The sequence below is a fragment of the Narcine bancroftii genome, chromosome 9 (genome assembly GCF_036971445.1).
Source record: "Narcine bancroftii isolate sNarBan1 chromosome 9, sNarBan1.hap1, whole genome shotgun sequence".
NCBI lineage: Eukaryota > Metazoa > Chordata > Chondrichthyes > Torpediniformes > Narcinidae > Narcine > Narcine bancroftii.
This window is the reverse complement of record NC_091477.1, coordinates 4947470-4960636: the sequence shown is the minus strand read 5'-3', so window position 1 is coordinate 4960636 and position 13167 is coordinate 4947470. Positions and strand designations below refer to the sequence as shown.

Here is a 13167-nt window from a genome sequence, read left to right as displayed (position 1 = left end):
TCAAGGTAGGTAAGTGATAGGACAATAAGTTCGGAGAGAAAGGAATAGATGCAAGTATTATTTGAGCTGTAAGAACCTATAACAAGCAGAAGTGGAAAGACTTAGAATCTATGTCAAGTAAAATCTAAAATACAGAATGTAGGTACAATAACATTGTTATTAAATAGCTATTGGAATGTTGGTCTTTGTAACTGGTGTGGAGCGATATAAAGCTAATTGTCCTTTATATGGATGATCTGTGTACTTCTGGGGGAAAAAACACCCTTAGAATTGATGAATTACAATTTGAAAGAGTGGATTGGAGATTCTGGGGTTGTGAGGAGAAATGAATGCACAATACAGTACAGCTTTGCAAATCCTAGAATACAGTAATTTAGCCATTGATTAAGATTTATGATATTGAAAGGAATTGGTTGAGTAGTTCAGGAGCCACACTTTATGCAAGCAACAAGCATTTAGGACATGGAGAATGAATGTTATTATCAGACGGATGATATTCAGGGGAGATTTTATCAAGATTTCAATAAATGCAATCTGTGGTGCATTACAGAGGCTGAAGATTTCATGGAGAGCAGGTATTCATGCTCATGGCACCAGGTCACACTGAAGCTGAGTAATGTGCAGGCAGAAAGGGATTCGATGACTGAAGAGCAGAAAAAAAGAGCAGGCAGGTTGTGCAGGTTCGTAAATAAATTTTCCCTTTCAAGCAGTGGTGAAAATAGTGGTATTTAGTGGACTACAACCACAACCAGGAGCATATCACTTTGAGGGATTCAGCAGTACAGAAGGGTAGGAACATGAGTCAGGCAACAAACACAAGAGGAGAGTCAATAAAAGGAGACAGGCACATGGGTGGCTGAAGATGTCATTTCAGGATGTTTTGATACTTTCCCTGGGTCCAGCATCTATAATGTCACTGAATGGATGAAGAGTATCCTGAAAGGGTGGGTGAATGTGCAGCCTCTGCATTACATTAACATTGATCACACAAGATTCTTTAAGAAGATATCAGAGAGAATGAAAGTGGATTAAAGAGCAGAATTAACCAAGATGTCTGCTGATGCTGGAATTAAGGGCAATATACAAATGTGCTGTAGAAACTCAGCAGAGTGATCACTCTTAATAACTTCTCCTTTGACTCATCAAAAGTCTAGTTCTACCCCTTACCCATGATACATAAACCCAATTAACTGGGTGTACCCATTGTTCCCGCTTGCACTTGCCCCACCAAACTAGTATCGTCTTACCTTGACTCAATCTTTTCTACACTGGTCCAATCACATGCCCTCCATCTCTTCAATAACTTCCAATTCTCTGAACTTGACAGCCTCATTTTTACAATGGATGTCCAATCCTTTAATACCTCCAATTACCAAACAGAAAGTCTCAGAAGCACTTTGTTTTTTGACAAGAGACAACAAATCACTTTCCACGACCACCCTTCTCTGCCTGGCCAAAATTGTTCTCACCTTTAATAACTTTTCCTTTGATTAACATCAATTTCTAAAGTATGCTCTCTGATCTCCCTCCATTTCCTTTCCCTTTGTCTTCATTCCTCGAGCTCTCCATCCTTTCTCTCTCCATTCCCTCATCCTCCTTCTCCTGCTTGCTGGTGTGCCCTCCCTTCCTTAGCCACCTATTACCTCCTGCCTTTTGTACTTTGCTTCTCCCCCTTTCCCTGCCCACCCCACCATTTTGTTTGCGTTCCTGACAACATTTTTTATTCCTTGATTAAGGGCTCAAGCCTGAAGCATTGGTTCTGTACCTTTATCTTTACTGAATAAAGAATACCTTTTCAACAGCTGACTTTCTCCAGCATTGTGTTTTTACTTCAACCACAGTGTGTGCAGAGTTTCATGTTTTACTGCTGTAGAAACTCAATGGGTCATACAACATCCAGAGGAAGTAAAAGGGAAGCCAACAGTTCGGGCCTGGGCCCTTCATTCTTTTTTTTTTTTTTTTCTTTGGCTTGACTTCGCGGACGAAGATTTATGGAGGGGGTAAAAAGTCCACGTCAGCTGCAGGCTCGTTTGTGGCTGACCAGTCCGATGCGGGACAGGCAGACACGATTGCAGCGGTTGCAAGGGAAAATTGGTTGGTTGGGGTTGGGTGTTGGGTTTTTCCTCCTTTGCCTTTTGTCAGTGAGGTGGGCTCTGCGGTCTTCTTCAAAGGAGGCTGCTGCCCGCCAAACTGTGAGGCGCCAAGATGCACGGTTTGAGGCGTTATCAGCCCACTGGCGGTGGTCAATGTGGCAGGCACCAAGAGATTTCTTTAGGCAGTCCTTGTACCTTTTCTTTGGTGCACCTCTGTCACGGTGGCCAGTGGAGAGCTCGCCATATAATACGATCTTGGGAAGGCGATGGTCCTCCATTCTGGAGACGTGACCCATCCAGCGCAGCTGGATCTTCAGCAGCGTGGACTCGATGCTGTCGACCTCTGCCATCTCGAGTACCTCGACGTTAGGGGTGTGAGCGCTCCAATGGATGTTGAGGATGGAGCGGAGACAACGCTGGTGGAAGCGTTCTAGGATTATGAATACATTCTAGGATTATGAAGGTTCTAGGATTATGAATACGTTCTAGGATTATGAAGGTAATGAATACCTTCATTAGGTATGGATTAAAAACATAAAAACATAGAAAACCTACAGCACAATTCAGGCCTTTTAGCCCACAAAGTTGTGCTGAACATGTCCCTGTTTTAGAAATTACTAGGCTTCCCATAGCCCTCTATCCAAAAATCACTTAAAAGACCCTATTGTATCCGCCACCACCACTGTTAATGGCTTCCCATTCCACACACCCACCATTCTCTGCATAAAAAAAATTAACTCTGACATCTCCTCTGTAGCTACTCCCCAGCACCTGAACCCCATGTTCTTTTCAACCCTGGGAAAATGCCTCTCATCATCTTGTATGCCTCTATCAGGTCACCCCTCATCCTCCATCACTCTAAGGAGAAAAGGTCGAGTTCACTCAACCTGTTTTCATAAGGCATGTTTCCTAAACGAGGCAACATCCTTGTAAATCTCCTCTGCACCCTTTCTATGGCTTCCACATCCTTCCGGTAGTGAGGTGACCAGAACTGCACACAGTACTTCAAATGGGGTCTGACCAGGGTCCTATAGAGCTGCAACATTACCTCTCAGCTCCTAAATTCAATTCCACCACAAATGGAACATCAAAGTTAATGATGTTATAAATACTTCTAGAGACACAACTAATAAGTAGAGAAATAAGAGGATGAGAGCATGGTTGGAGAAATGGTACAAGAGAGAAAGCTTTACATTTTGAGGAATTACAACCATTTCAGAACAAGGTGAGGCTTCAGCTGGACTGAGGTGAATGCTCACCCAGGACTGTTTATTGGGACTGTTGGAGAGATTTTGATTTAGGACAATAGGAAGATAGAGACCTTGAAGAGATGTCAAGCTGGAGGGCAACGTGCCAGAAAGTGGGAAAATAATAAGTCAGATAAAATAGACAAAAGAAAGAAGCCATAGCAACAAATCATCAAAGTATGGAAAATGCTTGAAGGGCAAAATTATACAAATAGGCCGCATGGTTTTTAGTGCAATGCTATTACAGTGCCAGTGACCTAGGTCCAAATCCAGTGCTGTCTGTAAGGTGGTTGAATGCTCCTGCATTGTTTTCCTCTTGGATCTCCAGTTTCCTTCAACCCTTCAAAAACATACAGGTGTTGAAATTAAATTAAGATATTTGGGCAGCACTGGCTCATGGACCGAAAGGGGCTGTTACCATGTTGCATGTCTAAATTAAATTGAATTTAATTTAGCAAGGTGGGTGAATTCATGGACCGACTAGAAATAAATGGGATGATCTAAATGGCATGACAGAAACATGAATCTGAGGTGATAAATAGAGGAAATAGAAATTTCAAAGGTATTTGGAATTTAGCATAAGGGAGAAGTAGGTGATGCACTTCTATGAATGAGTGATGAGATCAGCAGAGTTGTGAGATATAACATTTATGTGGCAGATAATGGTCAGTTTGAGTGGAGTAAGATACAGTACAGCCAAGCATTATTGAGGGGTGTTATTCACAGACAAACAAATAATAATTGTACAAATAAAGTGATCAGAGGTCCATGTATCATACAGTAATCATGGAGAATTTCAATGTTCAGTCAGATTGGTAATAAACCAGAAGACATTCATGGAATATATGTGCAGGATATTTTTCTGGATCATTTGCCAAAATTTGCTGGTGGAAAGGATCTAGCAAATTTTTATCTAAACAGCATTTAAATGATAATCCTGTTGCAAAGGGGTCTTTAAGAAAAGTGGCCATTTGTTTGACTTTGAGTTTTAAAGTGATGCAAATTTATCCAACACAGGTGTATATCCATGAGTAAAGAAATCTAAGTCGACATGAGGGCTACATTGGCTGTATTCATCAGGAATATGCTTTACATGCATGTACTTGAGTCAATAGTATTTCAAGATAAAACAATTGATTTCAAAAAGTGTACATTCCCAAAAGCAGACAACTGAAGAAATAGTCCATTTATGGCTAAGAAAAGAAATTATGGATTGTTTTAAGTTAAAGGAAGATATTTACCAAGTTTCCACAAACACCACTGGACCTGAGGATAAGGAGCTTTTAGAACTCAAGCATTTAAAAGGGGAACGAAGAAATGAATAAGAAAGGAAATCTCAAACATGAGAGTTAATGGATAAGAAACATAAAAAAGGATGTTTTATCCCTATGCAATAGGGATAAGACCAGTGAGTGGAAACATCATTTTGATAGGTATAGGATAATTTATTAATTTTTTTAAATTTTAGACACACAGCATGGTAACTGGCAGTTCCAGTCCGTGCCACCCAAATACATCAATTAACCTATGATCCCCATACATTTTGAAGATTGAGAGGAAACCAGAGCACCCAGAGGAAACCCATGCAAATACAGGGAGAATGTTTTAAACTCCTTACACAGTGCCAGATTCACGCCTGGGTCACTGGCAATGTAACAGCATTGTACTAGCTGCTTTGCTAACTGAGCTGCCCCATAAAGGGGATTCAGGAAATTATTGAGAATTTTACACTTGGAGTCTGTTTTCATGGAAGAAGACCCAACTCAAAATCTGTCAAAAATACTTGAGAGCCAAAGTTCTCAAGAGTATGTGACAATGGAGGTGCAGAGGCGAAAGGATTCCTATTCCCTACAATGTAGTTTTTATTTAACATAAAATTCCAATTTTTCTGTTTATATCTTTCAAACTTCCATAGATTCTGGGATTGTTACTTCAGTCAGGAAAGTAGCAATGCACCTCCACTATATATTTATATTACAACCCTTGGCATGACATTAAAGGCAACACTTTCAAATAAATGGAATTTTAGGTTGTATCTGAGCTATTTGATTCCTATATTTAAAAAAAAATAATCTATATTGTTAACTCAGCGTTTATTCCTCCACAATTGTGGCAAGATCTACTGTGCTTTCCCAGAATGTATTCACGTGTATTTTTAATTGCATTCTTCTGCATCTCAGAGATCCAGCGTTGGTGTCTGCTCTCTCCCTTGTCCTCATTCATCTCATACTTACATATTTTCCAGATAAATCCTCTGGAATTAACACCCTTCACAATGCCCTACCATCTGGCATCTGCATTACTTAGATCAACATCTGTCTTAATTTCTATCAACAACCTTTTGTTCTTCAAATTGCTCCTCCTGCTCTGCAATTTATACAGGCTTGTTTTCTAACTTTGGTTATTTATGATGCAAGGTCAATTTTTCTGCAGAAATCCTATCTCTACTGCTGAGATTTCTGAAACCTTTGGTTCATAATTCTGAGTTCCTGGAAAGATAACAACTTAAATAGGCCATAGAACCACATAAACAGGCCCTTTGGCCCTTCTAGTCCATGCCAAACTATTATTCTGCCTGGTCCCACTGACCTGCACCTGGAACATATACCTCCATATCCCACCCATCTATAAACCTGTCCAATGTTTTCTTAAATATCAAAATTGGCCTTGCAATTACCAATTCAGATGTCAGTCCTTTCCCACAACTCTCTGTGTGAAAATGTTCTCCCTAATGTTCCCTTTCAACTATCCCACTTACACCCTTAAACCATATCCTTTAGTTTTTATCTCTCCTTTCCTCAGTGGAAAAAGCCTGCTTTCATTTACTCTTCCATACCCATGGCCATTTTGTATTGCTCTATCAAATTTCCCCTCAGTCTTCTGCTTCTAGGGAATAAAGTCCTAACCTGTTTAACCTTTCCCTGTAACTTAGTTCTTCAAGCCTCAGCAACATCTTTGTAAATCTGTTTTAATCCTAATGATATTCTTCCTATAGTTAGGTGACCAGAACTGCACACAATACTCCACATTTTGCCTCACCAATATCTTATGCAACTTCACCATAACATCCTAATTCCTATTCTCAATATTTTGATTAATGAACCCAAATGTTTCAAAAGTTGCCTTTGTAACCCCACTTTCAAGAAATTATGTATCTATATTCCCAGATTCCTCTGTGTTACTGCACTACTCAGTGCCCTACTGTTTACCATATACCTTCTACCTTGGTTTGCCTTTCAAAGTGCAGCACCTCATATGGCTGCATTAAATGTTAACTGATATTTTCAGCCTATTTTTCCAGCTGGTTTAAATTGTTCTGCAGGCCTTGAAAGCCTTTCTTGCTGTCCACAACACCTCCAATCTTTGTGTCATTTGTAAAGTTGCTGATCCAATTTACCACATTATTATCCAGATCATTGATATAGATGACAAACAACAATGGTCCCAGTACTGATACCTGAGGTATGCTATTAGTCAAAGGCCTCCTGTCTGAGAGGCAGTCATCCAATACCATGCTCTGGCTTCTCCAGTAATGACAATGCCCAATCCAATTTATGATCTCACCTGAACACTGAGGGACTGAACCATACTGACCAACTTCCCATGTAGTATTTTGTTAAAGGCCTTACTAAAGACCATGTGGACAACATCCATGATTTTGCATTCACAAATTTCAATTTCTGATCACAAAATAACTCCAATTAAATAAAATGATTATCATGCAAAATTGATTTTTTTTCTTGGCACATTATCCCCCCTCTCTCTTCTCTCTTCCCTCTTTCTCTCTGGCCCTGCCTTTCCCCCTCCCTCTCCACTCCCCTTTGCACTCTCCTTCCCACTTTCCCTCCCTGACTTTTCTCACCTTCTTCCACACACTTTCTCACCCACTCTCTACCCCTCTCTCTCCCCCTCTTTCTCACCTCACTCTCTCATACACCTCTCACTCCTCTCTCCCCTGTCTCCCTCTCTCCTTCCTCTCTCTCCTCCTCTATACCCCTCTACCATCCCTCTTCTCTCCCGTCCTCCTCTCTCCACCACGTTCCCTCTTTTTGCACCAGCCTATCTTTCTACACTCTCATCTCTCTCTCTCTATACACACACACACACACACACACACACACTGCATTTCTAATCACTTTTTCATATCTGGAATAATTTGCAATATTCGGTGTTTACCTTGCATTGTGCAAAATGACATATTTCTCAGTATTTCATTAAAAGAAACCAGGAATTGGTCAAAGAATCTTTGGAAAGTACGGACATTATCACGTCACTTACTTCAGTGGCGAGAATTGTGGTGTTAGCTTTTACATTCCAGTTGGTAAAGCAACTGTTCGCCGCGTCAGATCTGTATCTGACAGGTGTTGCACTTGAGGGTGGAAGAATCTTGGAATCGCTTTGAAATAATTCTTGACCTGTCCGAAGTGTATAGCAGTACGTTTGAGCGAGTGAGCCAGATCCACGCACTTCGATAACATTTTTAATTAAACTGGAGTCTGGTACTGTTTGAAAATTAAGATTGTGATTTCGATACATTGTATCTGCGTCATTGTGTTCAATACACCAACACCACTCTTCATCAACATTTGCACTGCGACAGACTGTAAATACAAGCGCAATCAAGGCGAGCATGAGTGTTAATGTGATTGCACCCAATGATATGATTATATAAAGGGCTGCACTAGAGGGATATTCGGGGGTTCTGGGCATAAATGTCACGGCGTGAACGACGTCCTCGGTACTGTCTACGATTGAGACTGTGATGGTGGTGGTGGTTGACAACGGTGGATGTCCACTGTCTTTTACCGATATAATCATCATTTGTGTTGTGACATCTCTCTCCTTAATTTGACGGATCGTCCTCACTTCTCCCGAATTAGTCTTCATCGCGAAAAGATTCCGGTCGGTGGCTCGGACAAGCTCATAAAGCAATCGTGCATTTTGCCCTGAATCTGCATCGACAGCGATAACCTTGACCACCAGATAATCACGATCTGCGCCTCGTGGAATGGTGACTTCTGAACCATTCTTTGTTAACGGGAAAACGATAACAGGAGCGTTGTCATTTTGATCCAAGATGACCACGTTCACCGTATGGTTAGAGCTGAGTGGAGGCAATCCAGCATCCTGCACGTGAACATGGATCTGAAAATTTTTGAGTTGTTCATAATCAAAAGGGCGTTGTGAAAAGATGACCCCTTTCTCTGAATTGATGGAGACGTATGACGTGATGGGCAAGCCTTGAATCTGGCTATGGAGAACAGAATAGGACAGGTGAGAATTGGGACCCAAGTCAGGGTCAAAAGCCGAGACTGAACAGATGGAAGCCCCGAAAGCGTTGTTTTCCATTACGTATGCAGTGTGAATTTTATCCGCAAAACGCGGCGGGTTGTCGTTTACGTCGGTTACTTGGACCTGAATAGTTTTATTTGTGGATAGAGCAGGTAATCCTGAGTCCTGACAAATGATTCCAATTTGGTATTCAGATATGGTTTCCCTGTCAAGAACCTGCTTGATAATTACGGTGTAGGAATTTTTAAATGTTGATTTAAGTTCAAACGGTATGTTGGGATGTATCATACAGCTAATTAATCCATTGTCCCCAGAATCTTGGTCATTAACGCTTATTAAAGCTAATACCGTTCCAACATGCACATCCTCGGGGACTGAATTAGATACTGACATCAAAATCATGTCGGGGGCATTGTCATTGACGTCACTGACGTCAATGAAGATAGTGCAGTGTACGGGGAGTGCAAATGGACCTTTATCCTTAGCCTCCACTATAATTTCATAAGTTCTGGCTTCTTCAAAGTCTATAGTTCCCTTGACTGCGATCTCACCAGTCTGCGGATTAATACTGAATAGTTCACGGACTTGGCTTGGAGTAAGGTCACTGAGAGAGTACATTATCTCTGCGTTTGTGCTTTCATCCAGATCGGTAGCATTCAATTTGATAACTGTGGTGCCTTTTGGCACATTTTCCATTAAACTGGTTTTATAGAAGGTCTGACCAAATACTGGGGAGTTGTCATTGACATCGAGGACAGACACGATAACTTGGGCTGTACCGGTTCGTACTGGCGTACCCCCATCAACGGCGGTCAAAAGTAAATGATGAATGGCCTGTTGTTCCCGGTCCAGGTAATTCTCCAACATCAAGTGGACAAACTTGCTGTCGTCCCCGCTATTCTGCACTTCTAATGCGAAGTGTTCATTCGGGCTGAGATAATAAATGCGGACAGAATTGACCCCCAGGTCTGGATCTTGGGCACTCTGAAGAAGGAATCGAGTTCTTGGTGGCGACGATTCAAGGATTTCCAAACGGATCTCGGCATTCGGAAAACTGGGAGAATTGTCATTTATGTCTAAAATCTCCACCTCAATACGATAGAGTTCCAATGGGTTTTCGACAACAACCTCCAGATTCATAAAACAAGTAAGGCTTTGTCCACATGCAAGCTCCCTATCTATCACTTCATTCACAAACAAAACGCCATTCTCTAAATTAACCTCGAAATACCTTTTCTTTACTGCAGACATAATGCGGAGTCTGCGATTAGACAGCTCTCTCAGGTCGAGTCCTAGATCTTGAGCAATATTCCCAACGAAGGCACCATGGTTCAATTCTTCATAAATAGCGTAGTGGATTTGACCATAAACGATATTCCAAATATAAAGCAGGAAAACTATAAACAATGCTTGCATTATCTGTCCGAATTCGTCCTTGCATTCGCAGTGATATATATTTTAAAAAATACACTTAAAAAAAGCAGTTATTGACGCCTAAGATGAGCCAAGCAAAACGCTGACCAATATCACATTTGTACACAACAATCAGAGCACCTAAAACGACGGTTCCGATGTACAATTACAAACAGTGAGAGTCTGTTTTCCTCTCTGTTTCTGCATTATGCGTAGTATTGGGGGAGGGGGTTTGATAACTGGCAGCATTTTAGCGCCTCATTGGTAGACAGCGACACAGAGAGTCTTTGCCAATAATTACACTGACGCTTATTAAAGCTTATGCAAAGTGTGGAAGTTAGGCATATGTGTTTGCCATTGTTCCAATGTTTCCAACTAAACACAACAAAAGGACGACGAAATCTAAATAAAAGTATGTCTAAGAGGAACTTTGGACGTATAAAAATAAATGACTCGCCCTGAAGTTCCTCGCATGTTGACCAAGGATCACCAACCAATTCTCGTGTTATGCCTCAAAATGAGCACCTTCCAATCTCAATTGATTTCATGTGGATCGAATTCCATGTGGTTCCATATATTATCCTTACAGCACATAAAGACATGAAACGAGCATAAAGAAGGGACAGATCAACATAACTAAGTTTGTTTGTACCACATATTCCATTCTGCTTTACATTAGCCACACACCGTACTTCTTGGTCGTAGACCAAGATCTGATAGAATTTGTACAAATGATGAAAATCTTTTGAACCTGTTAAAATATATGAACAATACAGGAGGATTGGTGCAATGCAAATTTTACACAGCAAAACGAGACCAGGAGTTTTACGTCTGAGATGAGGAAGGTACTGTATTAGAAACGTAACTTAATCTTAGGGTGGAAAACTGATGGAGTTCAAGAAGTTTTGTAAGACTTTAAAATTTAATTTACTCTTTCCCTTTTCACTTTGTTCTCATTCTTACAAATGGCATTGAAAAATAAGTTATTTCAATCAATTGTTACAAGGACTTGACGTGTCTCCATTTTACAAATTAACTCTGAACGGATTAACATAGAAATATAAAGCCAGTGCATTCATGATAAGAATTGTTTTCGTTTATTATCTTTCGAATTTGCTTAAAGACTTGACTTTTCATTCCTACACTTGCTCTCGTTCAACTATCCACAGTTTCAAGTGCTTATCACTTAATATTCCCACTCCACCCCAATCAATTTTTTACGGGTATTGGGTGCAATCAGCCTTAACCTGTGAGTGAATAACGTATACCCAGACACAGGGAATATTCATTCGTCAACCGTTTCTGCGATGATTGAGCATGTATCAGCATGTGTCTGACGTTTGGTGCTGTGTATCTGAAGTTATCACGTTATTTCTGTCACCGTGTGAGTTTCAAGGGGATGCCTCCACTCGGTTCCTTCCTAAATCCCAGTTAAATGCTTATAGGTTGTGTGGCACGTATAAATTGCCCTTGATGTGGACGGGTCGCGAAGAAAAACTGTGGAGAAGTTTGTGGACACTTCCAGATGATGGGATGGAATTGATGATTATATTCGACTCTTCTTATTTAATATCGCGAGAGAGGAAAAAAAAATGCGAACGCATTTTTTAAAAAAAATACAATTTGAGTTTAAATTGATTGTTTAAATCCGCTGCAAGTCCAAAATGTTAAGCACATATTTATTTTAGGCATGCCTTTTCTGATTCGTCTCCGAAAACAATTTCAAATATTCCTGGAAAGTTATGTTCAAGGCTAAATTCCAACAATCAATCAAGAAAGAAATCAATCAAACAAGAACAAAAGAAGAAAAATGAAGGGTAAACTAAAGGATGGATAAAGAGAAGTATTTAGGCAATTAAAACATTTTGATATTTGTAGTAATGCCCAAATTTGTAGACGGTCAGGTTCCACACATATTGTATTTGTAGTTCTCCTCTTAAGAAAGGTGATCCCTTTTAATATGCACTGCAGGGGTCTAAACATCGTGCTGGTCCGCAGCAATGCTGTTCCTGTATTGTCATGACTTTAGTGGGACTTCAGCTAACAATTTGTTGGTTCAGAGGCAAGCATGGTGTCATCCAGTCGCAGCTAAATTAATGTCAACTTTAATTATCGTAGTCTGAGTCTCAGTCATAGAGCCAATTGATAGGCATTGTGTAATATTGAACTCAGTTGCGCCAGTCTCGATCAAAAGACTCCTGGATAAATCACGTTTTCTTATCAAATATTATCACAAGCGATCCAACTGAATTAAAGTGCTGGAATAATTGAAAAGAAGTGTTTCGTATCAAGTGTTTGCATGATTGTACGTATCGGGGCGAGCATTCAACAGTTTTTTACGTTTTTCAGATATCTTTTCAAATGCTCCCAGAGCTCATTTAATAAATTGTGCAGTCACACATAAAAGAACTCCGAGATAACTGGTTGACAGCAACATTGGTGAAAAATCATGAAATTTGGATTATTAGACTGCTATTGTTTGATTAAGTTAAAGGGATAACACCTGTTTAATCTTGTAAAGTGCACCGCGATGACAAATTCAATCCAAAATAGCATGTTGTCTGGATCCGACGATTTTTCATTCAATGCAAGAGTGATAAAACGTATTTTAAGATTTAACTGCTTTCAAATGTATTACTGTAAACAACCCATTGTAATATAAAAAAAAACAAGGGAGTGAAAAATAGTGATGAAGCAAATTGTTAAATATTAAATTTGACAGCAGAGCAAGGTAACCAAGAACCTACTAAACATGACAGAAACGGGCCTTCAGTCAACGATGCTTGAGTCAAAATGATGCCATACTTAAAATAAGACTCTCTTTCCCTCCCATGATAAATATTCTTCTGTTCCATGCACATTCATATATCTCTCTACAAGCATGTTGAACGTTTCCTACAGTGTCGATTTCCACCACTAGTCCTGGTAACCGGTTCCATGCACCTGCCGCTTCTTGTGCAAACTAATTCCTCCGCATATCTCGTTTAAACACGTGCTCCCCTATTGTAAATATATACAGTGTATGATGTGACATTATTACCCTCGTAAAAAAAACGATTCTCACTCTCTGTGCTATGTCAATGACTCTCATAATTTAAAAACATACTCTGTCAGGTCTTTTC

The 13167-nt window shown here is 40.2% G+C and overlaps 2 protein-coding genes across 4 annotated transcripts in view; both read right to left on the bottom strand.

Moving 5' to 3' along the window:
* Positions 1–13167, bottom strand: part of LOC138743149 (protocadherin gamma-A2-like) — a 189510-nt gene that overhangs the window by 157352 nt on the left and 18991 nt on the right. The gene's annotated exons all lie outside the window — the stretch shown is intronic.
* Positions 7544–10057, bottom strand: LOC138742907 (protocadherin alpha-C2-like). Its single transcript, XM_069897794.1, has one exon. It carries the CDS (start codon positions 10046–10048, stop codon positions 7544–7546), a length of 2505 nt encoding a protein of 834 aa, XP_069753895.1. The 5' UTR covers positions 10049–10057.